The 27,726-nt window shown below is 33.1% G+C and overlaps 1 protein-coding gene across 1 annotated transcript in view; it reads left to right on the forward strand.

Annotated features, from left to right (window-relative positions):
- Positions 1 to 27,726, forward strand: part of FOXP2 (forkhead box P2) — an 852,864-nt gene that overhangs the window by 757,850 nt on the left and 67,288 nt on the right. Inside the window, exons 5-11 of the mRNA XM_036010823.1 lie at positions 4,853 to 4,990; positions 6,045 to 6,203; positions 7,641 to 7,845; positions 13,204 to 13,417; positions 16,886 to 16,990; positions 23,487 to 23,574; positions 25,088 to 25,171. Coding sequence (XP_035866716.1) covers positions 4,853 to 4,990; positions 6,045 to 6,203; positions 7,641 to 7,845; positions 13,204 to 13,417; positions 16,886 to 16,990; positions 23,487 to 23,574; positions 25,088 to 25,171 — 993 coding nt within the window. The remainder of the gene's footprint in view (positions 1 to 4,852; positions 4,991 to 6,044; positions 6,204 to 7,640; positions 7,846 to 13,203; positions 13,418 to 16,885; positions 16,991 to 23,486; positions 23,575 to 25,087; positions 25,172 to 27,726) is intronic.

The raw sequence follows: 27,726 nt of genomic DNA on the forward strand, positions 1-27,726 counted from the left end.
ACTACAGAAGAAACTAAGTAGTGATGAATCATGATTAAAAGGAATCTCAGTGTCTATTATTGCACTGTGCTGCTCTACCTGCTTATCATAGTATTTACCTGCTGCTAAAAAATTGCATTAAATAACAATATGCACTGTCCATCCCAGATCTCTTTAAATACTCCTGCTCAGTACTTGATGAAAAGCTTACAAATACCACTCAATTCATTGTCAGTTCTTTTTAATACCATAAAACCAGGAGCTTTTGAAAGGCTGTTATTATGATAGACATTTTACATGTAACCAGTGTTTGAATTTAGACCAAGGCTGCCAATGCAGTACAATAATTTTGTATGTTAAAATAAACTATAGATACAGATATTATAGGGAGAAAAGAAGTAAAAAAATATCAAAGAATGTACAAACATTTTCTATCAATAGTTTGTTAAAATGGGAATAGATACTATAACATGAAAATTTGTTTTGCAGCTGTTATATTGCAGTTAATTCTAACAGACTTACATACTTTTTTTAAGTACCTTAAAAAAGGAATGGTGGTCAGGAATTTCTTTGTCTTTAAATTTTAAAAAAGAATAAAGGGAAATGCAAGCCAGTAGTTGGGAGACCCTGTTAACAGGATATTATTTTTTTTTTCACTATAAGTCTCATTTACAAGTTGTGATTGTTTTTTCAAATTCACATTTAGTGAAGAAAGAATCATACTGACACTATGCTGAGAACCTTTCTAATAACCTATACATAATTTGGATGTTTAATTAAGTGAAATGCTTAATATGCAAACTCAACACACTGAGAAATGCTCCAGCTGAACTAGACTGTAAATAGACAATGCACTTATTATAGCAAAAAAATGTTGATCCATTTTTATAATTCTTACAATAGCTCCTTAGATTTATTTGAGGAGAGGAATTATCTTTGCATTGTCTATTAATAACTTTTTGACCCTCTAAATGAAGTACACTTAGAAAAATAATGCAAGCACATTTATAATTTCTTTCTTTTTTTTTAAGATTTTATTTATTTATTTTTAGATAGGGAAGGGAGGGAGATAGAGAGAGAGAGAGAAACATCAATGTGTGGTTGCTAGGGGTTATGGCCTGCAACCCAGGCATGTACCCTGGCTGGGAATCGAACCTGGGGCACTTTGGTTCCCAGCCCGCGCTAAATCCACTGAACTACGCCAGCCAGGGCTTTATAATTTATTTCTTAAAATCTAATATAATCTCCTATCTATTCTAATATAATGTCTATATGCTTTTGACTTTTACTATTTTGACTCATTTCAAATTTTGGAACGTTTTCTCTCTCACTTCAGAATATATAAGCCTATGTTTATGTTCACATGTCCAGTGCTTCTTGGTGCACAGAGCAGCATATCTGATTAGTGCTTAACTGATCTAATGAGAAAATAAATAGGGTAAATAAAACCCTTATTTGATGTATAACTATAAGGACTTTTAGATCTGTAAGTATAGTAAATACCAAGAGAGAAAAAAGTTCTGTACAAACTAAAGTTGGCTGTTTTTCCTTTCTTTAAACTTGAAGATATTTAGACTACACTTTTCACTATGATACCCATTTAAATAAATTATTCCTTCTGATTCCATTTGGTAGCTGCATAATATATCATGATTTCTTAGATCCAACCAGACTTTTATTTGACTTCTCACCAGAAATTATCTGAGGTAAGTCCTCCCTCCCTTCTTCTATCCCACATTTAAATTGTGGTTCCTCATTAGAACATTTGCATAAAACAAAATTATATATCTCATGGAAAATATTGTCTTAAGCTAATGCCCAACTTGCTAAGGCATATAAATTTTAGAAAGTTACCATAGACCTTCACATATTATGCTGATTTTGCATTTTAAATATTGGTCAGCATAATCTCCAAAAATTATATGTACTCAGTTAATCTTTATTCACTTTTTCAGTAAATTCCTAGAGCAGCTTATAATAGCAAAGAAATGAAATGGGACAATAACAAAGGTGATAAAGGAGGAATAAAGGAAATATGCCACTTAAAATAAATCACTTAAAAATGGAAAAGCTCTGCATTTTGAAAATTATTAATTTCTAAACAAGGCAAGTTGAGAACTTCATATCTGACATAAAAAAACTAGTTTTCTTTTTATGAAAATAATTTTGATAGTTTAACTTTGGGTGGGGGGCACACATACAAAATAAATAAAATAAAATAATTTAAATTTTTAGTAACCTCAAATATTTCATTTTGGATGAGCTTATGTATGTGAATTTTGAGATGATTATTGGCTTATTTGTAATGTTAGAAATCCCTAAGAGATGCACCTGTGCTTTCCTACATATATAATTATTTTTAATTTGTGCTTTTGTATATATCTCACTGAAGTAGAATGTTCAATTAATTGTGTGTGAGTTGGCTTATCTTTCTACATATCTTGTGTCTGTGAATTGTCTGTTTTAGATGGCAATTTCATAGAGGGTAGGCTTAACGTTTGTAGAATGTCACATTTGATTCACATGATTTTGGGGATAAAAGTGATGTGGTTATTTTTATGCCATAAACTTTTAATTGCAAGAGTAATATAAACCATTTAACATTAAAAATAATTATCTAACCATAGCAAAAGGGAAAATGAACTCTAAAGAATGCAAAGGTAAAAAACTTGCCTAAATTTGCTTATACACCTAATCACTCACAATAGCAATAAGCTATAAAGTAATATAATATTTATAAGCTGAAATTGGACTGTAAACTTGAAGTGCATGCCTTTATTCATAAAATTTTTCTTATAAAGTGCATTTGTCATCAGTTATACATAAAGTACTTTTACTTTTAGAGTAAGTGAAAACACTCAATATGCTAAAAAGTGATGAGACTGTTAGGAAAGAGAACTGTGGCAAGTTTCTTATCACATAATGTTTATAGGAGGTATGTATCTACATGTACATATCTATATCTATATAGCTATCTACATAGATATATCTATACAGCTATCTATATTTATGTACTATATATCCACCTATTATCTGTCTATCCACCATCTATTTATCATCTATCTTCCTACCTATTTATTTACCTAAATTTACAGCCTGTTTTAATTTAATATGTCTGTCTTTCTCTGTCCCTTGACTTCAGTTTGATTCTTTGTTATTTGGAGACAGTATAAGGTGAATGCTTATGAAAAGACATTTTTGTAGATAAGTACCTTTTTTCCAAACTGCCTGTTTTGACAATTTAATTGTTTCTCAAAGAACAAACAATTAAGTAAACTAACCTTTCATTGTTTAAACAGCTAAACAGTGGGCAACCTGTTGGATGAACTTATTTTACAACATGTAGTTCAGATTGTCTTTTATTATGATAAATTCAAATACAGTAACCTATAAATATGCCAAGATGTTCCTTAAAAATCCAGAAATACTTTTGAAAATCACTTTTGAATTTCTTTCTGTTATAATGTAATTACTTCCCTTCTACAAAATTAAATCTACTTAATTCATAGTTTCAAATTCAACATGGGATGGAAAGGGCATAGCTCTTTCTTAGTTTAAATATGATGATTTTTTTTCTTGAAAGAGGAATTAATTCACCCTGAATTTATTCTCTTTACTTCTTCTAATGTCTTTTTTATTATTGATTTCTCCTTTCTTTATGACATAAAGTGCCAAACTTGAAAAAATTTAATTGCATTAAAAAGGACTATTAAAATAAGTTGTGAGCTATGTCTGTTAATCTTTTGCTGATTTCAAAGACAGAAATTGTCCCAAAAATGTGTTCCAAAGCATTATTTATATGACTAATTGCATTTATTTATAGTAAAAGTGACTTTTCTAGGAAAGGAAGTGATTGTTTTTCAATGGTTGCAAACGTGTTAAGTTCACAAGTTTGATTACATGCTGGCTACTTCTACAAACAGTGCCTTCAAACAGTGCAACTGTCTTGGAACTTCTCATATACCACAGGCTTTTATGTAAGGTTTTCCTGTTTATCTCTTTTGCCATCCTTTTTCTATCTCTCCACATTCTTTTTATCTTTCTCTAGGACTGTAGCTTTTTCTTAGTCTGTATTTTTCTTGCTTCCCCTTTCTCCTGTTTCTTTATCTCCCTCATTACCTTTTTTAACACTTTAATTCTCAGATCCTTCAAGAGAAAGGAAATGGTAGAAAGAAAATTTTAAGCAAAATATTTTTTTCAGTTTAATTAATAATCTTCGGTTAATCTTTAGATTTCTAGACTTCCTGGTGTAAGTTTAGTTAACTTGAAATAAAATGTTTGAAGAAGAAGCTAGGATTCTTTGAGGGGATCTAGGTAGCTATTTCCTAGGATAAACATGTATCCTAGATTAGTTACTACATGTGTGTTTCATATATATAAAATTTTGGAGATGGTGATTATGTTTTATAAGTAACTGCATTCTATATACATTGTTTTTATTAGCTTTGATTACATATTTATAGGCATATTACTTCCTAGTGTTTAAACTGTATTATTTGTTTTAATCATACCTTTAAATCATTGCAAATGGCTTTTCATTTGTGGCACTGTGACATTGATAAGATTATTGATTATAAAGTATTCAGAAAACTGACTTGTAATTATTTTTAACTATGCTAATAAAACCTCAACTATCTCGGTATAGTACATTTTAGACATGGAACATAAAGACAGAATCTGATGAAATCTGATGCATCTAGAATCCTAATGTCCAAAAACTGTGGTACTTTAATATTATTATTAAATAGTTAGATGATATAACAAATATTACATAAAATGATTGGTCATCCTTGCCATCAGACATGGTATACAGCTGTGAAATATGTTAACAGACATTGGCTGTAACCACATTTTCTCTGTCTCTCTCGCCAAGGTCCCTGTGTCAGTGGCCATGATGACTCCCCAGGTGATTACCCCTCAGCAAATGCAGCAGATCCTTCAGCAGCAAGTCCTGTCTCCTCAGCAGCTCCAAGCCCTTCTCCAGCAGCAGCAAGCAGTAATGCTTCAGCAGGTAATGTGGGTTACCTGCTTCAGTGTTCTAGCATGGCACAGAGGTATGCCCCCATGTTGACAGCATCATGGGCATATTTGACAATTCATTCTCCATTTGAAGGGACAACCTATTGGCATGCTAGAACATAAATGTAGTGTTTTAATTACATTGAAGTGTGGGATAAATCAGTATTTAAATATCCAAATGCTTAGGTACATTTGCTTTGAAGACTTGACAATAAAAGTGCAAGAGACATAGAAAATTGTCACTTTTAAAACTCCTAATATTTTACCACTCTCTTTAGTTTATGTAATTATGAAATTTGCACTAACCCTTTTCTTACAATAGGGAAAGTAACATCTCAAATGTTTTTTTTTTTCAAAAATAAGTTCTGTGTTTTGGAAGAGAAGTATCTACTCACAAGAACAAAGTTAAACAGCTAAGCCACCAGCTCATAAAATTTAGTTTTCAAAAAAATAACAAAACTAATATGTACATCATTGAAGCTCTAATTGCATATAGAGTGGATTTTATGTTATAAACTTACTTATCATAAAGAAAACAATGTGCTTTACCTGAACTTTTATATATTTAATTACTTTGTTCTCTTCTATGATGATGACCATAGGCCAGTTGTTTATATTTCAGCCTGACATACTTTTGTACACCTGATGGATTTAAATTTTTTTCCAATAAAAATGAACAATCTAATTCCTTGTAGCTATATATTTGGTTCTTATAAGTGGTAGAGTACAACCTATTTTACATGTTATTGGGACTTCAGATATAATAATTTAAAGTACTCATTTGTTTCTGTCCCTTTTAAAGACAGATTTTCTATACTTTTGTTTAGAAGTCTTTTTTTGAATTCTGGATTGGAAAATTTCAGAGCTCTCTTGAGAAAAAATGTATGTATATCTGTCTCCTTGAATCCAATGCATATTTTTTTATTGTTCTTGTGAGGTGAATCTTAATGGATACTCGACCATATCCCAATCTAGAAAAGTTTAGGAGATTTGTAAATACATGAAACTTTTGCCTTTATTTATTAAAGTCAAAATGGTTTATTCAGCAACAACTACAAGAGTTTTACAAGAAACAGCAAGAGCAGTTACATCTTCAGCTTTTGCAGCAGCAGCAACAGCAGCAACAGCAACAGCAGCAGCAACAGCAGCAGCAACAGCAGCAGCAACAGCAGCAGCAGCAACATCCTGGAAAGCCAGTGAAAGAGGTAGGGTCTGGCCCGCTCACTGGTATACAAGAATGTGAGTTTGGGAAGAGCCGTGAGGCCAGGGTTGTCTCAGATCTTTGTATCACAAGGCTTTCACTGTCAAAAATGCATTATCATATATTTTACTGAGCTTAATAACAGGGACAGTTCTGCCAGCTTTGAACTTGAGAGTTCCAATCCAATGTTCACTAATGAATCACTGTACAAAGAGCAAGCTGTGTGGCTGACAAAGTACTGATTATCTTGTATTTACCAAGAATTCTAAATTGGTGAGGGAACCATGTTTTGTCAGTGCTGCAGCTCAGAGAACATGCATGCAAATTTGACCGTTTGGTGGAGGTTAGGGGTCCAGGGGAGAAACTGGTTGAGCACAGATTTCAAAGTCACAGGTTCCTGATTAATGAACTGCTACTGTAGGTTTGGAGTGGTGAGTAGAAAGTTACAGTTTGATATGCTCATAAATCAAACTGACAAGCTGGCTTCTCAGGCCTAGCTTGCACTTGTCAGCAAACTGCATCAAATATAAACATAATACAAACAAAACATGTTGAAGTAGTTAAATTGATCAGCAGGTATCAGAGCCGTTGTCTTCAAGCTGCCATTATGCAAACGTCCAGGAAACAGTTTTGACCTCCTGAGGCTTTGATTCTGTTTGGATTTGTGAATAGAATTTCAGACAGCCATCAACTACAGAATAGAAATTGCTCCCTTATTTCTCTGGAGGCTTTGGGCAGTCTACATGACTTGCTCCATTATGCAATGTGTTTTCCAGTGAGCGCATCAGAAGTTTCTTTTCCACAAACTAAAAAGGGAAAGTCTTTTACAGCAGCTTGTCTTTCTCTGAAGTTTGACTTCCTTTTCCTGAGTCCAAAGAACTAGAGTTTGTATTATAATCCTTCACAAAATTAGAAGTCATAATTTTCTTTATAATAAGGAGACTTTGTTTTTGTCTTGAACATCATTCATTCTTTAATATATTCCAACGAGAGAGGAAGAAGAGAGAAAGCTAACAGGTCTTTATTGTGAACGTTACATCCCAGTTTACTAATAGATCACAGAGAACTCATTCGTGGACTGCTGAAGAGTGAACTTAGTTGGGAAAAAACAGAGTGTTGTTGAAGTTGACTGTTTTATAAACTGTTATTCTTTTAGTCTATATAAATTTATTATCATTTGCAATATGCCAATTTAAAAAAAAATCTGAACCTTTGTTAAATACTTCCTCTAGACCTTGTCTCATACTCTTAATGCAAGGTCTTAGGTTCTCTGATGCTGTGTGATATTTGAAAGAAACACAAATGAAAATCTAGAACTTGCATACAGTCTACTTTTGACAACTCACCAGGTGATGAGAGGAGTATAAATTTCTCTGTGTGAGAGCTGTTTATGCAGACCATGTTCTCTGCTGTTGACTGGTGGGTTCTGTGACAGCAGCAGCAGCAGCAACAGCAGCAGCAGCAGCAGCAACAGCAGCAACAGCAGCAACAGCAACAGTTGGCAGCACAGCAGCTTGTCTTCCAGCAGCAGCTTCTCCAGATGCAGCAACTCCAGCAGCAGCAACATTTGCTAAGCCTTCAGCGTCAGGGACTCATCTCCATTCCACCTGGCCAGGCAGCACTTCCTGTACAGTCGTTGCCTCAAGGTACATACAAAATATGCCACACACTTCATTTCTAATGTTGTACCGTTTCATTGCCTGTCTTATACCTTGAGAATTATTTTTTTATGGCCTTCAAACTTATATTAAAACACAATTAACATGGTTGTATGATACAATTTTTTGATATTCAGAATTTTCCTACAATCTGCTTCCATCTGTTTTGTTAGATATTTATTTTATTAATATGTACTTATTAGTCATAGTGGCAGAAACTAATTTTTAAGGGAAACAATTAAAGCACTATGAAATACACACTGAACATCTGCAGAGGACTGGATTAGTTAGTAAGGCTAACAACACTCTATTTAACATAAATGAGCTGAATTTTATGGACAACCATTCAGAAGAAGACAAAGTTCCTAATCTTCACATTGAAACTTCCACATATAAAAATGAGGCTTTATGTATTTCTACAGAATATATTCCTAGTTATTCTGTGTGAGATCCCATCATGCATTGAAGGGCCAGACAGATCCTATTTTTTCTAAAATAATATTACCTATTCATATATTGTAAATTAGAGCTTTAAAAAGCTATCAGCTGTGTTCTTATTTGTTTTTTTTTTCTGATAAGAAAACTGAATGTTCTTTGATAATAAAATAATACTATCTAATAATAGACTACCATACAATAATACAATTGTATATAATTTTCATCTGACTTTTAACTTTTGGGAAATGGAAAGAGTTCTAGATAATAAAAGAAAAATAATCTTAAATAAAATGACATGTGAAAAAAATTTTGATTAATTAAAAGTCATATATCATTAAACTTCATAAAAATATTTTTTAATTTGCATTTGGATTTTGTTAAAACAAACTTTAATCCCAATGAACTTTATTTCGAGTTTGTTATATTATTTACACAGGGATCACATTGTGGTCATATTTGTTGTACACTTTTCTGACACAAGGATACACTGTAGAAAATCAAGAACAATTAAATATACAAAAATTAAAATCAAGCAAGTGAAATAGTCTTTAAAATGCACATAAAAAACAAATAACTATAGTTTTGCCCCATAAAAATATTATGGTAAATGTTTTTTTCTGTTTATTTATCAAATTACTGTCTTGTTGGCTTACTTTTCCTAGAATTCCATCTTTCACTTGACTTCTGATCCTCTGATTCACCTGGTCCTCTAATTCACTCCTAGGAAATCAAGAAAGTTTAAATAGTGACAGAAAAACAAGGCACTAAACCCATTTTTCTGTGTTACTCCACAGATAATTGGAATAAATCATGGTGTCACTAGAGCAATGAATATTCCTGTCACAAACTGATTATTGGGTACATATGAGGCACTGTTTTAGATACTGGGGATATATATCAGTAATAAAAAGTTTCTATTCTTATAAAGCTTAAATTGCAGTGGAGGGAGACTGATGATAATGAAACACATAAATACTATAATTTCAGAGACTAATAAATGCTTGAAAGAAAAATAAAGTAGGGGAGGTCATAGAAAATGATAAAAGACAGAGTGCAGAGAGGCAGTGGTTGACAGTATGGTCAAAGACCACTGAGAGGAGGTGATGCTTGAACGATTAGGGCTGCCTAACCTGCAGCCCCTGGGCCACATGCAGTCCAAGATGGCTGTGAATGAGGCTTAACAAAAACTCATAACTTTACTTAAAACATTATGAGATATTTTTATTACACATTGCAATGTATTTAATGTGTGGCCCAAGGTACTCTTCTTCCAGTGTGGTGCAGAGATACCAAAAGTTTGGACATCCCTGAAAGTTAAGGGAGAGAGAAAGTCATGGGCATACTTGCAACCAGAGTGGCCCAGGCTATGGGAACAGCTAGAGCAGTAGATGGAAAGGGAGCAAATGTTTGATACGTTTGAGGGTCAGCAGAAGGCTAGTACAACAGAACAAAATAGAGAGAGAGAGAGAGAGAGAGATGAAGTCAGAGAAGCAAGCAAGAGCATAGTGATAAATGCTTCTCATAGGCCATTGTAAGGTGTATTATTTATTATTTATTTATTTAGTATTTATTTATTTATTTATTTATTTATTTATTTTTATTGTTGTTCAAGTACAGTTGTCTCCGTTTTCCAGTCACCACCTTCCCCCGCCTCCCACTCTCAATGCTACCCCCCCTTTGGCTTTGTTCATGGGTCTTTTACACATATTCCTTGATGACCTTTCCCCATAAGTGTTCTGGAAAGGCATTAGAGAGTTTACCTGGGAAGTGCCATGGCCTAATTTACATTTAAAGAGATAAATTTTGGCTGATATATGAAGAGTAAATTATATGAAGACAAAATAAAAGCAAGAAGACAGTCAGGAAGCTGTAGCAGTGGTCCAGGCAAGAGCAGATGGTGAAACAGAGATAGCAGGTGAGATGGTGAAGTTTTGATGCAGAAGTCATGTTGATGCTGTCACAAGAAAGGATTTGCTAATGGAGTTTGATCTTTAGGATACCAAACATATACAGGCAAGTAATAAAAAAGTCATAGTCAGAAAAGTTTCAGAATCCTAGGCTATAGCTAGAATTAAAGCTAGAATTATAATTAACAATCTTTATATAGAAATTATTTCCTGTGTAGTAGAAACACCTTACTTTATTAAGTCATTATTGTTTTACAAAAAGTAGTTTTTTAATAACTTCAGAAACCAGAGTTATCTTATATTTTCTTTAGTCTCAGGCAGCATCTTAAAATCACAAGGAGCCAGAATCACTAAAATGATAATTTTCAATAAAACTACCTATATGAGATGGTGATAGATATAACAATTTAAGGTTACAACTGTGATGAATAATTTCACTGTAAGTTATAGTTGGAGCAGTGAGAATTCTTCCATTATTTTGGTCTACTTACCACTATGCCTTAGATCACTGATTCTTCACTTTCAGGGGAAGGGGTGCGAGGGCTCACTCTCCTCACCATAATATTCTCTTATCTTTCCTCATTCTCTCCTGCCTGTTACATCCTATTTCATTCCCACACACCTCTTAACCAATCAGCATCACTGTACAATCTGATGTAGATGTATGTTGGGTTGTGGGAGAGGGGAAGTAATTTGATTAGCACTTGCATTGGTCTATTATATGTAGATAAACAGAGTAGAAACAACGAAGAATTTGGAGTCATTGGGCATTAAATTTAAATTTTGTCCATAAATTATGAGCTTAGTGATTTATGGCAATATATTTCATCTTCATGAGCCTCCACCTCCACATCTGTAAAATGTAATGATTTCTAACTTTAGGCAAGGTTGAGATTATAAAGCACCAGAATACAGCAGATGTTCAATAAATGATAACAATTGTAATTTAAATATATGTCCCTTGTTATATCATTATCAGAAGCTTTGATATTTTTAATATAATATTTTAACAGCAAAGGCATTCAAGTCAGACTGGATTTAAATCACAACTTTATTTATGACCTTGGATATATTTTTGAACCCCATTCCCACTCTGTTTCCTACTCCATAAATTGCTTAATAAAAATATCAGGGTAAAAGGTAAAGGGAGTCAAATATATGGTGACTTTAGGTGATAAACACACAATGCAATATACACATGATGTATCATAGGACTGTACACTTGAAACCTATATAATTTTATTAATCAATGTCACTCCAATAAATTTAATTTAAAAATTATCAATTCCATTGGACTGTAGTGAGAATGAAATAGCTTAAGGTATATAGAGACTATATGAAAGCACAGTACTTGGCACATGCAAGCACTATTTTATAAGTCAAATGCTCTAAACTGTTGCGCGTGGGTCACCGGTCAGCAGTGACCACGGAACGCTGTGGATGGCTCGCTGAAAAACACGCGAGAAAAAAAACACATGCACAGAGACAAACTAGTTTCTGTGGGGAAGTAGGGATGAAATGGCCACCCCCCCTAGTGGGGAGCGTGCCAATTTACCGTCCATACCTGCTTTTATTGGGCTCATTTTGCCTAATAGTTCAGGTAAAGTACAGTACTCATTAGGGGGAAGTAAGGAACCACAGAAAACAAGGAACCCTGCTGGTCTATTTTGACTCAGGGTCAAAGAGCTGTAAGACTTTGAGGAACAAACTAACTTCCTCCTTGGACCCCTCTCATTCAACTGAGAGCATTCTAAACAAAGAAGGTTTCACAGTAATTTACATGTTCTTTCTTAGGCCTGATCACCCAGGGAATCCGCCCTTTTCAGCACAGAGCTGCACCACCCTGTCATTGTTTCAGGCTTAGGTGGAGCAGGGGAACTAAGGCAACCAAGAGATAAGGAGATTTTTCTCCCAGATGATGAGAACTCAGGCTCTGTCAAAGCCCAGGAGCCAGGGTCCATCACCCCCTTTGCTGCAGCCCCCCAAGTCCTTCTTTTGGGGGGCCTCCCAAAGTGATCGTGCCTGTCTTAGGTCGTTCCCCCCGTGGGGAATCTTACCCGTCTTTGGCTAACTGACCAAGCTTTTTGGGGTTCAGTTATGAATAAAGCAGCAGAAGCAGCATTCCTGCCAGGGAGACAAGCTTTTGTCTCCTTGCTGGCTAACGGTTCCAAGGGCGTTCCCTTAGCCTTAGCCTTAGCCTAGGTGGGGGTTTCAGCTTCTGATACCAGTCAGGGCGGTTCCCAACAGTAAACAATAGTCTTTTAATTTCTTGTTTGAAAGTTACAGTTAAAAGAATAAAGATTGTGCCTACCTTTTCTATTTTCATTCTTCATAAATCAGGTTAATTTGCATAATGTGAACCAGGGAGTTTTAAAAAATGAGTGGTGAATTTATTCTATCAGTCATAAAATGAAGAGTATTAGATGTTACGTGCTTAATTGATCCATGTAGTTAATCATATTGTTTTATTCAGAACCTCCAAATAAAATCCAGTGATTTCAAAATGAAATATCAAAATAACTAAATAGTTGTCAAATATAGTTTTATTTTGAATTGAGTGTTTACTTTTTTCCCTGACATTTTTGTTAACTTTCCTTACTTCATTTTTTCTTTTCATTTCTTTTAATATGTCTTATTTACATATCTATTTCTCTTTCACTTCTTCCTGACAAAAACTCAATACTAGCTAGCGGTAGGTAAAACCTGCTGTTAAAACTTGAATAGCTTAATTTTCAAATAGAATTTCTGGATTATTTCTACTAATCCTTGATATAATTTTGAATATTATTTTTCTCAGGACTATTCCCAATTGGTAGTTTTTAGGAAATAAATGGTTATCCAGTAGAAAAGGTGCGGTGCTGATGTTATGAAGTCATTTAGTATTGTGTATTAAATACTCTGTAACATCATTTTTATTATTGGCATCAATCCAGTAATAACATTAATGTCATTATGTGAACTTTACTTTGTTTTATTAGTGGGTATTTCTTTCATTTCATAGCTGGCTTAAGTCCTGCTGAAATTCAGCAGTTATGGAAAGAAGTGACTGGAGTTCACAGTATGGAAGACAATGGCATGAAACATGGAGGGCTAGACCTCACTACTAACAATTCCTCCTTGACTACCTCCTCCACCACTTCCAAAGCATCGCCACCAATAACCCATCATTCCATAGTAAATGGACAGACTTCAGTTCTAAATGCAAGGCGAGACAGGTAAATCTCATATTTATTCTATATTATTTATCTTATATTTTATTTGTCATTACAAAAAGCAGTTTAAATACTAGCAGTTTGATGGATGCAGTTGTAATTTGCCTGGAAAAAGCTATTTTAATTATTGCATGTGGAATTATTGTGTCAATATCTTTTCTATGACTAAGATGTTATAATTAACCTGAATGCCATGTGAACATTTTATCATTTTTTAACTTAACAAGTTTCAAATATTTAAAGATGTGTATATATCCCCCCTTAATATATATACTTCACACCTGAGCTTAGAAATCAGAGAATAAATATATAAACACATAAACATTATGGAAATTATAAATATATGAAAATAACTACAATTGCCTTCTGAATAAATTTGACTCAAAATTCATAAATAAAATATTATTTGATTTCATGTGCCAACATTGAGTACATTGTATTATATGATTTTTAAAGCTACACTTTTATTTTAATTGTATAAAGACTGTATTTATAAGAAGAGCACCCATGTACTTTTGTCCACTCATTCCATTTATTCAGGCATATGGATTCTTAATCAAGTCCTTTAAAGTAATTTATATAAAACATATAATCTAAAATATTGTTCCACATGAAAGGTATCTTTTAAAAGGTGAAAGTGTAGGATTCCTTAACAAAGTGGCTGAAGATTATATAATACATAACTCTAAAATTCAAATGTATATTTTTATTTTTAGTGCATATTCATTTATTTATTTTAAGTATATTTTATTGATTATACTATTACAGTCATCTCAACATTTTTCTGCCCTTTATCTCCTCTATGCCCTGGACAACCCCACCCTCCAGCATTCTCCCTGCCTTAGTTCATGTCCATGGGTTGTATATGTAAGTTCTTTGGCTTTTCTATTTCCTATACTATTCTTAATGTCCCCCTGTCTATTTTATGCCTACCAATTATGCTTCTTATTCCCTGTACCTTTCCCCCCATTCTCTTCCTCCCCCTCCCCACCGATAACCCTTCATGTGATTTCCATTTCTGTGATTCTGTTCCAGTTCTAGATGTTCGCTTAGTTTGTTTTTGCTTTTAGGTTCAGTTGTTGATAGGTGTGAGTTGTCATTTTACTGTTCATAGTTTTTATCTTCTTTTTCTTAGGTAAATCCCTTTAATAGTTCATATAATAAGAGTTTGGTAATGATGAACTCCTTTAACTTTACCTTATCTGGGAAACATTTTATCTGCCCTTCCATTCTAAATGATAGCTTTGTTGTATAGAGTAACCTTGGATGTAGATCCTTGCCTTCATGATTTTTTATACTTCTTTCCAGCCCCTTCTTGCCTACAAGGTTTCTTTTGAGAAATCATCTGATAGTCTTAGGGGAACTCCTTTGTAGGCAACTCTCCCCTTTCCTCTTGCTGCTTTTAAGATTGTATCCTCATCTTTAATCTTGAGTAACTTAATTATGATGCGCCTTAGTGTGTTTCTCTTTCGGTCTTATTTCTTTGAGACTCTCTGGGCTTCCTGGACTTCCTGGAAGTCTATTTCCATTGCCAGATGTTTTTCATTATTTTTTTTAAATAAGTTTTCAATTTCTTGTTTTTCCTCTTCTTCTTCAGGCAGCTCTATGATTTGGATGTTGGAGAGCTTAAAGTTGTCCCAGAAGATCCTAAGCTTCTTCTCATTTTTTTGTATTCATGTTTCCTTCATTCTGTTTGGGTGGAATGTTTATTTCTAGCTCCTGCTCCAAGTTGTTGATTTGAGTCCTGGTTTTCTCCTCTTCGCTGTTGGTTCCCTGTATATTTTCCTTTATTTCACTTTGTATAGTCTTCATTTCTTTCTTCATTTTGCAACCAAGCTCAATCATTTCTGTGAGAATCCTGATTACCAGTGCTTTGAAATTGGCATCTAACAGGTTGTCTATCTCTCATTGCTTAATTCTTTCTCTGGAGTTTTGTTCTCTTCTTTCATTTGGGCCCTATTTCTTTGTCTCAACGCCTGTTATATTGTAAGGGGCAGAGCCTTAGGTATTCACCAGGGTGAGACAATCCTCTTTGCTGTGTTGTGGCACTATCTGTGGGGGAAGGGTCAGAGAGGGAACAATGACTCTTGTTCAACTCTCACCCCACTTTTCTTCTTTTCCCTCACTTTCCACAAGCAGATTGTGCTCTTTCAGGTGCTCATTCTCAAGGAAGTGTGTTTGTGTATGTTCTGGAACCCAGTGAGCCTCCCCAATGGACTCCTGTAAGACTGAGAGTTTCTCCCTCTGCTGTAACCCCCACAGGATTTTTCCACCAGAGGTTTTGAGTCTTTAGTTTCCCCACACTAAAACCCTGTGTTTTGCTGTCTGTTTTACTCTACTGTTGTTCCTACCAGTTTATCTGTGCATGAACATGGGGCTGCCTGGTCAGCCAGCCTCCATCTCACTGTTGTGGTCCTCAGCCTTGTCAAATGTCTTCTCCGTCCCAGCTGCCTGTCTCCACCCCTCCTACCAGGATGAATGTTTAACTCCTTGGTTGTTGGACTTCCATGCAATTTTATTTTCTGGCAGTTCTGGTTATTTTTGTTTTTAAATTTGTTATTTTCCTTCTTTTGGTTGTGGGGGGAAGCAAAGTGTTTCTACCTACACCTCAGTATTGGCCAGAATCTGTCTAAAATTCAAACTTAAATGTCATGGAATGATAGTGCTCTGTTATATAATACTAATATCTGTGTAGATGCAACAATACTCTTTCTCGTAAACTTTTTTTTCAAAGACACATTTAATTACAGCACAGTTTAAAATGCAATGTTCTTGTTAGGTGATGTTTCTGGTTTTCATTTGTCATAAAAAACTTTTCTTGTTAGCTTGCTTTATTATAAAATTGTATGCCTCTGAATGCTTTCACACTTGTTTTAATTGAGATTAATTTGATGATTATGTATTTTAGAAGTTGGTTGATTTTTCTAGGATCTCTCTCTCAGATACAGTATTCACTTCTCAAAAGTCTTTGATAATTGTAGGTGGATATAGTTAATGGACCCTGTTCCAAAGCAAAGATTTTTAAATCAACTGTTACTAGTGGAAATATACATGGTCTACACTTAAATATTGAACAATTTAAATGTTCCTAATGCTCTTCTTTAAAAAGAGTATTTCAAAAACCTCTTAAGGCATTTTTCCACTTGACCACATATGAATATATATTTTTATTTAGAGGTAAAAATGTTACATTGAAGTCACATGGCAGGATTAGCCTGTGATATTATACAGTCTTCTTAGCTTTTCATACTTTATTAACAGTCATCTTTGGCTCTATTTCCCCTCTAATTGGAACATCATCTAGCCTTGGCCGTTGAACTATTCAGTAGGACGATTAAATTTATCTGGCTACTCTGAGCTGAGTTGACCTGTTTTGACCTGTTTGTCACTGGTTGTAACCTGACAGGCTCTAGCAGCCTGAAATGATTATGGCTTTTTGAGATGAACCTGATCCATGTTCCTTTGCTACAGCTCGTCACATGAGGAAACTGGAGCCTCTCACACTCTCTATGGCCATGGAGTTTGCAAATGGCCAGGCTGTGAAAGCATTTGTGAAGATTTTGGACAGTTTTTAAAGTATGTTTTTAACATTTTTTTTAGGGGAGGGAGTGGGTTATATAGGATTTTTAGAGTATTTTAAATAAACAAAGAAAGCTGAGGGAGGAAAGTAAAGGTCCATCCTGAGGCACACTCTAAATTTTCTGTGTATTTCATTCAACAAGTGGATTAGCACAGTCAGACCAGGGAATTTAACTCTTTGTCTTTACCTTTTTGTGAGAATATTTACAAATCATTCAATAAAAGTTTTTACATTAATGAAAAGTATTAGCCTACTATCATTATATCATTAATAATTGGGAGATATGTTTGCAGGGTTCACTTAAATTTCAATTTTTCAATAATAATTTCCAATAAAACTATGTGAGAAGTCACATTTTATTTATATAGACATATATATAAAATAGACAAATTTTACAGGTTTACTTTTCTAAATAAACCTGTAAAACCTATAAATCTTTACAGGTTTACAGTTTTCTAAAACTGTATATTGCTGATTTTAAATAATGATGTTTAAAATATGTATTTAACAACAAAAATAAAAATTGAAAGTTAATAGGAGTTAAAGTTTTAAGACAACTATGTTTCATGCACATTGACACTTATTGCCCTCAGAATCATAAAGAAACATACATGGCTGTATGTTTGTATGATAGACTATATGGCTTCTACAGCTTAAAATCAAAACTTGGTATATCCTCAATTTCTTCATACAGTGAAAATTTATTTTTTAATTCTCAAGAGATTCTTTTTCAAATGAGAATATGCATTTTAATGAGCATTTTTCATGCCCAATTCTCCTATACAAGAGTTCTAAACAGAGAGCTAGAGATAGGCTTATGGAGTTGAGTTACTTCACAGGCTGAGACTCTTATGTTGTCATGGAGCAGCAAACAGGGTGAATGAACTGTTTTATGCTTCATCAACAATTAAGTTAATTAACTCATTTGAAATTGCATTGCTATGTTGCCAAGATGTTGGCAGAAACATCCGAAAGATGTGTTTACAAATGATAGACCACAGAGTATAGAGCAAAAGCACCTTAACAACAAGGCACAAGTACTTGGCATCATAATTACTTTATAAATGAATTACAGTAAGATTTCCACAAGGGTTTTTTAAAGTCTTTTTATGGTCCTAACCAATTAAAAGAAATTTTACTTCCTATGCTACTAATCATTTTTTTAATTATAGCAAAATAGTTGTGAGCCACCATTTTTTTTAGTATGAAATTGATTCAACTGTTCTAAGCAAAGAGAACATTTAAAATTTTAGGTAACTTTGCTAAAGTTTTCCTTTCTAGGAAAAATGACACTTGTTAAAACAAAGATAGACTATAGGGATATTAATTCTTATAACAACTAAGTACTTTGTTTGGATAGATTAGTCCATATTAATATGTTATATTATACCTTATCATTAAAATTATTTAGAAGATTAATGTTACTGTTTCTTCAATATGGTCATTTAAATGATAGAATTAGTCCAATCACTATACATTTTATTTCTTCAATTGTTCTTTCTGACAACATTCAAAATTAATTTTTAAGAAAATAATATATCTTTAGAATGATTTCCTTTATAGCACATGGAAAGGAACATTTTTTCCATCTTAAATACTTACATATATTTTTATTACAAGAAAATGAGTAGGAACCCTTATTTTATCCTCCTTGATTCTTTTTTTAAATTTGATTTTAATTGTTGTTTCAGTACAATTTTCTACCTCTTACTCCCATCCCAACCCACCCACCCAGCCCTCCCCTCCTCCCTCCCATTTCCACCTGCCCCTAGTTTTTATCCATGTGTCCTTTATACTTGTTCCTGTAAACCCTTCCCCTTTTCCAATCATGTAAGTATTTTTTAAACTGAAAAATTACAACTAAGAAAAATTTTTTTACAATTAAATATCAACTTTGGTTCTAAAGACTGACCCATTAAATTTATAGGGATAGCAGAACAAATGACAGAAGACTTTTAAGTTCTTTTAGTTCACTTTTAATGATATGTTTTAGATTCCCTAACTCCAAAATCTGTGATAATGTCTGTTAATAGAACTAATGCCAGTGTACTGTGCTAAAATAAAATATTAATAAGGCATATTTCTGTACTGTTATGGTATTTTTCTTAAAATGTGTGTGACATTTGAAGAAAATAAAATAACAATTTTAGTAAATTGATTTCAGTTTATTTAGAGTCTGTGTGGAAAATGAAATGAAGAAGGCACCACCAATAATACAGATTTTCTTGGAAAAAAGACTTTGCTTTTCTTTTGTAATAATAGAGATAATTGAGAGTCTTGGAACAACAAAAAAAAATGGCAGACAAGTCAACAAGCTATGAAAGGTTTTTAGTTCTCAGTTTTTATGTTTATCCGTTCTCCGGAAATTTTATAGCCAGTGTTCATAGTAAAAATTTTTTGAGAAAATATTGTGGCATTTTTATTCCTAAAATTTACTAGAAATAAACTGTGTAGCTTGAACTTACTCAGACAACTTAGTCATTGGTTTCAAATAAAAGCATACCATTAATTATTACTATTTAGCCTACATATGTTAAATAACAAGTGATGGTAGAGACTATACTAAATCCCAAATTCCCTTTCTCACAATACATTCCCAAATTGGTAGTATCTCTCTCTGTTTTGGCCCAGCACCAAATGAAAAGCCACCAGAGGACAGTTGCTTGTATATGACATATATATTCTTAGCCATATATGTACATACATGATTTTAATATTCAATTGAAATATTATTTTCTCTTGAATAAAAAGCTTGGCAAAGTTAGAAACTATTTTTTGGCTGTAATAGCCAAATGGAAGCAGAAAATAAAAGATGAAGAAGAAAGTTCAAGCTTAAAAGATGTTTAGGAAAAATTTTGAATTTTACTATAAAGTAGGTGTTGACAGAAGCTAATCATTTCTCTGACTATTAATTAAAGATCTTACTAGTTCGCAAACAGCATTTAATACTAGTTCTTCATTACTGTCTGATAACTGCTGAAGTGTAATAACATTTGATAATACTTTTGTATAGTTTGGCTGCAAAATTAAATATCATTCCACTGGGCCTAAATCAGCTTGAATGTACATAGATTGACTTTTAGAGCATAAACCAAAAGGTTTACACTGTAGCATTCCAGTTAGCAGACAAGTATTTCTAAACTTGCATGCACAGATGCCATCAAACAAAACATGATCTGAAATAGAAAGGGATAGTCTCTTCGAAGAAGGGCAGAATGGTTAGTGTCCATAAAAATATCAATCTGTTAAAGAGTAATTAATTGATTATAAATGAATTCAGTTTATTTACAAAGACTACATCGGTAAGGCTTAACACTATATAAAGAGCAACAGAATAGGTAGGAGAAATAGTTAATTTAATGGGAAATTTGTTCTCTTTTTTCTGGTAGCTGACTAAAAATTATGCTTTTGCTTAGTGTGTATTGTCGATTTCTTTGTCTTTGACTAGGCAGCATGGCTACAAAATTATGACCTCAAGAAGGCATTCTTTGAACTTGTCAGAATGTTGTTTCTTTTGGTGACAGTGCTTCATCTCTGAAAACTAAGGCATCCCACATAATCAGCTAAATGAATAGTGACAGCTAACATTTTGTATCTAAACTCCTGTCAGTGTTTAAACATAAAAAGCTTGATGCAAAATAAATGAAACACCAGTGATTTGCAAGTGAAACATTTTGTTAAAAAGTCTGATATAGTTGGATTTAAATCCGATCCCTTTTTAGCTTTTAAGATGATATAACTTTAAATTAAATTGAAAAAATTTCAAGTTTAAAATTGAATTGCTAATCTGGGGTGCACATAATTGAAGCTACCACATGTATTCATAAGTTTAAAAGATTTGTTAAAGAGAATTGTGCATTAAATAAGTTGGAAGGATCCTTTTCTACTTTTCATCTTTCTAAAATGTTTGCTTAATTATTCTTAGAAAAAAATTTGACTGCTTTTATTTTTTTTTCTAGTCCACACTACCTACCTAGCACACAGATTCAATGTAGTTTTGAAAGAACATTGGTAGACCACATCATTTATTCCATTTTGAAAACAAAAATCAATATACCTATAAAGTGACCCATAAATTAGAGCTGGCTCACACAATGTTTGTTCAGTGCTGCCTTTCTGAATGCACCCTTTGCATTTTTTCTTCACCTCTATGTTTGAACTGCAGTCTCGGTAAGAAGCTCATTAGGGGACATTAGGAACTGGAGCAAACCAGAATTCCAGAGCTTGCTTTGCTCTTATTAATGCATAGTAGAGTAGAATGCATTTAAATATTTCATAGACATTCAGTAATTTGTGTGTAATTGTCTTGTTAGCAGACCAGTAGAAGTAGAACAGGCTTGTGAAATGGTGTTAGTGATTGCATGGGTAATTTACAGACCTTTGCCATCAGAAAGAGTGTTATTGTTGGATAGTATGAAGCTGTGAAATAAAACTACTAATATGTAAAAAAAGAAACTTAATAAAGGTTTTGTAACAAGCATCTTTAGGGATAACAATCCTACTTGGTCATTTTGAAGCAGCTATAATTTATGACATAGGCAATATATCAAATGAATAAGATAGTATTATGGAGCATTCATATGAAAAGGGTATTTGCAACATTAGTTTCAACTTCCTTCAAGGGACATGATTAAATGATTAATGAAATGTCCCTTTGCATATGCATTTTGAAACAGCAATTAGGCACTGACTGAGGAAATCCACAAATCCTCTCATTTTTCAGTATTATTTCATTCTTGATTTATAAATCACAGAGAATTTTTGAATAGTAATGTGTAGTACCTGAGATAGTTATAAAAACAAGAAAGAGAATAATGTGGGCACAAAGTAGGCACAAATACATAAATTCATAATTTAATATTACTATTCAGCCTATGTATTTAGTCTTATTGCATTGTATTTATATCTGACATTATTTCTGTACTTTGATTGGCATAATTAAGTAGGGAGAATGAATAGGCACTATTATTTTACATATCATCAGTAAACAATAGCAACGAAAGGAGAAGAGAGATGTGGCAGAGGTATATATGTGTTTTTCAAGTTCTCAGTAATCCACTGGAGGCTGTTCTATAAATGATCATTGAAGGGCTGCAAGCTAGCCTATAATTACTGGAAAGAAAGTGGCAGCTCTGGCATTTCATAACTATGTGTCCTCGAAAAGTGCTTTGTGAGTTTGTCACCAATGATAATTTAGATAGAGGCTCATTACCGAACATCACAACACTTTAAAAACCTTTCGCCTTCATACAGAAGAATAAAGGACTATTTTAATGGCAAGGTTCTTTTGTGTCCCACTGAAAAATTCAATCAAGACAAAACCCCATTGACTATTATTGTAGTCTACAGTCTCTCTTCTAATAAAAGCTATATAGATAAATTAAATAGGTTTCTAAGACCCAAGTATATAATGCAAACATTTTGTACTTTTTTTAGTTCTTTAAGTATAGGATAATTATCACTAAGAAGTACACAAATGTAAAAAAACCTTTTTAAAAGTGATTTTATGCAAGAATAAACATTATACTGCATACATCCTTCCTTGCAAAGCTGTATATTCTACTCATTTTGTTCCATTACACCCTAGTCTTTGTGTATAACTAAAACATTTAACAATATCCATTATTTGGACTGATTGTAGAATAAATATATGTGTGTGTTCCCCAAAAGTTCATACTGAAAAAAATACTTTAAGGAAATACAAAAATATTAAACCTCAAAGAATATAATTACCATTGTAGTAGTCTGATAGAAAATTATCTCATTCTCCATCAACCATTTTTTTCTGAAAAAATAATTGGTGAAAAAACCTATAAAACAACTTTTAAATTCTCATATAATTAAAAATTAGTTACACTTTACATCATAAGCTAAGTTCTGTTTTAACATTGTATGCCTCCTTTCCAGAAAGAGTGAATAAACTTTAAGTTTTCATTCCAATTATGTTCATAATAGAACTGAACAGAGTTGAGCTTAGGGCAGACATGTTTAGTGGAAGTGCCTCTCCCACAGTCTGACTACACACCTCAAACTTGACCTGATACACTTCACTATTTTAGTCCACAGTTTCCCTTCAACCAAGAATGACAACCGATAATGACAAGGTACATAGAAGTGTGTTGTTATGATCATTGCGGAAGTATTAAAATGAACTGATTTAGTTTTTCAAGGGAAGGCACAGAACAGAATAAAGGTTTCTAATTGCTGAATATGAATAGATATACTAACATATAAACCTACTTAATTATGAATTAGATCTTTCTCAGAAACACCATCTTAATTATTTATTCTTTATGTGTTACATATATGTCTGTCTAAATATTTTTCTTCATATTTAATTTCAAGAAACATTTTTTTCTGTATAGTTTCAAAGTATTCCTTTATTCCTCCTGTGGAAGATATAGAACTTCAGTGTAGTGCTTTTGAAGTGGAGCATATACCACTGAGTTACACTTTGCTTAACATTCTGTTTTGTGTCTTGTGTTTGTTTAGGCACCTTAACAATGAGCATGCATTGGATGACCGAAGCACTGCCCAGTGTCGAGTGCAAATGCAGGTGGTGCAACAGTTAGAAATACAGGTTTGTTAAATGCTGACTTAATGGACTTCCTTTTTATATTTCTGTTGGATCAAATTGGGTAGATTCTGAGTCTTTTTGCCTGATAGGTATACATGGAATTTTAGATTGATAACATAGGATGGATTGATATAATTTAATGTTCTTATCACTTAGACTTATAAAACCTTTAGACTATATCACCTACACTTGGATATCCCTAAAGAGTCAAATCTAAATTTTCCCTAATAGTGGTTATATCATCCCTCTACTGGACATAACTTTATTGTTGAGAGATTATTTTACATGAACTAATAGTATATTGCCCTGAGAAAAATCTTTTCCTTTTCTACCTTTCGTGTATTTTTAATTAAAGAACTTACAAAAAGATTTAGGACTTTTCTGGAGTAGTGGTGGCAAATAATTTATAATATCCCAGATGGTAATACATATGTGGAATCATGTGCTGCTAATTTAAGTTAAAAAATAGTTAATATTGAAACAAAATTCGTCACAAAATAAATAGAACTCATAAAACTGATCAGAAAGCAATTATGTTAGCATATCATTCTTATGCTTTTACTAACCATTTAAGTCTTTCCTCTTGCATTTCAACTTAAAGATTATTTTTTTCTCCTTCAAACCAATATTGTGTTTTATTTACTTAAGCGTACAATTTATTTTTCTTCACATTTTACTACATCTTGAATTACTTTAAATCCATCATGTCATTGCTTTTTCCCAGAGAGCTATTAAAAATATTTTACTTTGACTTGTAAAATAATCAAAGACACAAAAAAAGCATCAACTGATGCAACTTTGAAAAAGCTTTTTTGTAAACCTGTTTACCATTTATAAAAGGTGAAGTGAAACATAAGAGTTCAGCTGATGATGACACAGTCTGCAGGGTGACCAATTATGCCTTTTTTTTCTGCTGTGTGTGACTGATGGAAAAGTAAGGTCCGTCACTTGTAATGAGACCCAGTGCAAGTATAGATGCCGACTCTGTGGCAGAGTTCAACGTTTCACACTGCCTGGTCTCTGTCACTCTATTGAATTAGATTGATGATGGCAGATTGGAGGGGGCACTAACTGGACCTCAGTGGGAATGCATGAAGTGTGTAGACAATCCTGGCAGGCACTTCTCTTTGAGAACCCTTCACCTCTTCACAGCTGTTGGCACTAGGCCATTGCTAACAGTGTCCACAGGACTTTAAAGAGACACCATAGGCCTTCTAATTTATGGTTTCAGTAACTTGTTACTGTCAAGGCAACTGTGACCTCAATTCTCTTATTGACAAAAAGATGAAGTGTTATTTGTTTTATCTGACCTTTTAACATAAAGAAAGCTATAAAAATTTCCCCTCCCCTTCATAGTTAAAGTTGCATCTCCTCCCAAATAAGTTTCTACTGGTAAAGACTTTTATATGCAGGAATCACTACTCTGAAACTAGCTCAATGATAAGATGTATCACTGCAATAAAATAGCTGTATCAGTCATTTCTAAACTGCTTCTGATCTGACCGTTTCTTAACAGCTTTCTAAAGAACGAGAACGTCTTCAAGCAATGATGACCCACTTACACATGCGACCCTCAGAGCCCAAACCATCTCCCAAACCTGTAAGTGCATATTGCTTTATAAACAGTAAATAGCTCTACTGATATAACAGACTAAGAAAAATGAACAATTTAGTGAATGCTAGAAAACAATGAATGTGATGAAAAATATGACAATAAAGTGAAAGTAAAATACAATCTCTTGTCAAATTGTATATTTCTTTTAAAATAATGCTATCTTTTACAAAATCTATCCAATCTACACCCCTACCTGGGGGACACTAAACAAAGTACACCTATCAGTGCACAAATCACTGCCTTGAAGGTAAAGCAAGAGCATATATTTCTGTGATAGGTTTACAGATATTAAAAGTAAACCCACTCGGAGCAACCTGAAAAGCAGGAACAGTACAAATCACAAATAGGAAGGTAAGTGGTATGCTTAAGAGGACTTAGATCAATCATAAGATGCATACAAATACATTTTTAATCAAATAGTTTGTCAAATGTCATAGTATTTTTATAGTCATTTTTCTTCTATTTCTTTGGTTACTTAAGGTGTATTTTACACATTAATATGTTTTATTAGATAGTACACATATTGTTAATTTACAGAGCTATGGCAAAGTAAAATGGGTGATTGTAAAAAAATAATAACTGCAGTTTCCCTCAAAAATATATAAGATTGAAGTGCAACCTAATAACAGTCAGGTGCATAGACTGTTGAAAAGAATATACTTTATCTCACTCAGTAAATGTTTGTGCAGAAACTTAGAGTAATCGACTGGGTAACTCTAGTTTAATGAAAGTTTGTGAGGATAGGTTTTAATAAGTCCCTTGTATAGTCCAATTATTAGTGATTGTCAGCTTTGCCTCTCCTCCATTTCTTTAGGACAAAAAGATCATTTGGTATTGTAGTAGAGAAGGAAATAAAAGACAAAATATATTGTATGAGTTTTCTCGTATATCTCTGGTATCACTCATCAATTGATATTATTCAAAATTTACTTTTTTGCATAAAGAATGCATTTATTTAAAATCTGGTAAGGTATTTCTGCTAAGATATTAGAGTTTTTTCTTTGTACTACATTTAAGTGTAGGGTACTATAAGCACATTTTTATTTAATTAAAAAATAAACTTTTGAGAATCTTTTTGATCCTACATATATGACTTTGTTTTCAATAAGGTTTTTCCCTCATTGCTTCTATAGTATAATGTATATAGATACTTGCAAAATAGAATAATTGTGTCATAAATCCATCAGGAATCTGCAGCTTGTTCTTTTCCAATTAATTATTCAATCAGTAAATTTTTTTTAAAACTCTAGCAGCACGGTTACATCTATACTAATAAAGAATTTTCAGCCTATAATCCAAAACAGAACCTGAATGAATAATGTAATTGAAGTATTACATTACATAAACCACACATGAAAGAATTGCTAATTGCGTTTGATGGTAGGCAATTAATATAGAATTTTAGATGAGTGATTTAAAATGAAACCACAGTTTACAGTTCCCTTTGGAACTAGCGATATCTGGAGGAACTGCACTACTGGCCTCAAATTAGTTTGAAAGAAGAGTGGTCAATACACCCACCCTTAAAAATACCCTAAAATTTATACACTGTACAAAAGAAGCTTCAAAATTGATATGATAGTGGATATTTATGGTCTCATGTGCCGTGGCTCAGTTGAGACGGCCCACATATTTGATAAATATTAATAGCATGAATTTATTACCAAAGAGAAATGAGCTCTGTTGGTTCATCACTGCACCCTTAACAGCTATCAGTACATGAACACAAGGTGCAACCGCACTGTCTATTATATGACCCCATTTACTCTCTGAATGGTACTTCATTAAATGGTACCTTTTGGCCATGCTATGGATGGATGAAAATCAAAGTTATCAAGGCTGCGAGTCCTGAATAATGAGTTTCACCCAACCTTGACTATATTCTGATGAGCTGATGTGGCTAAGTGCTGATCCTGGCTTTTACATGTTCCCCTTTAGTTAATAATAAATTCTACTTTATCAGTTTGTGATTGCACACATACAAACATGGTATGCTTATTATTGCCAGATGGCAGAATAAGATACTGTAACATTGTAAACATGAGTAGTTTGCATATAAAAAGATGTATTTCTCCTGTCTGTTAACTTTTACCATGTTCACAAAATATTTAGAATGTCCTGTCAAGTATTCATCAAGATAGATCTTTCATTGATTTGTAATGTTGGCATTTTTCTGGCTTCCGAATGTGCCATTTATTCTGGTTTTTGATTTCTAAAAGTGACTATGTAACCATTTAGCTGAGTTTTTAAATATGGAGAAATGATTTGCTTTTTCTCTTTTTATATAGTTTTAACATACAGCTATGCAATACTGATGATATGGTCTACATAGAACATTACTAATTATACATTCTGATGTTGATTTTAAAAATAAAATGTAATTTGCAACATTACACATATAGATGCATTTGCATCTTTCTTCATTTCTCAAACTAGGTAGAAGTACTTTTGCACATTCTGGAGAAGCTTACAGCAGTGGTTTTGTAAATGTATTAAATGCAGCATTTAGTAGCATTATCTCAGCTTTTATTTATGTATGT

Source organism: Phyllostomus discolor, chromosome 10, assembly GCF_004126475.2.
Source record: "Phyllostomus discolor isolate MPI-MPIP mPhyDis1 chromosome 10, mPhyDis1.pri.v3, whole genome shotgun sequence".
NCBI classification, from domain to species: domain Eukaryota; kingdom Metazoa; phylum Chordata; class Mammalia; order Chiroptera; family Phyllostomidae; genus Phyllostomus; species Phyllostomus discolor.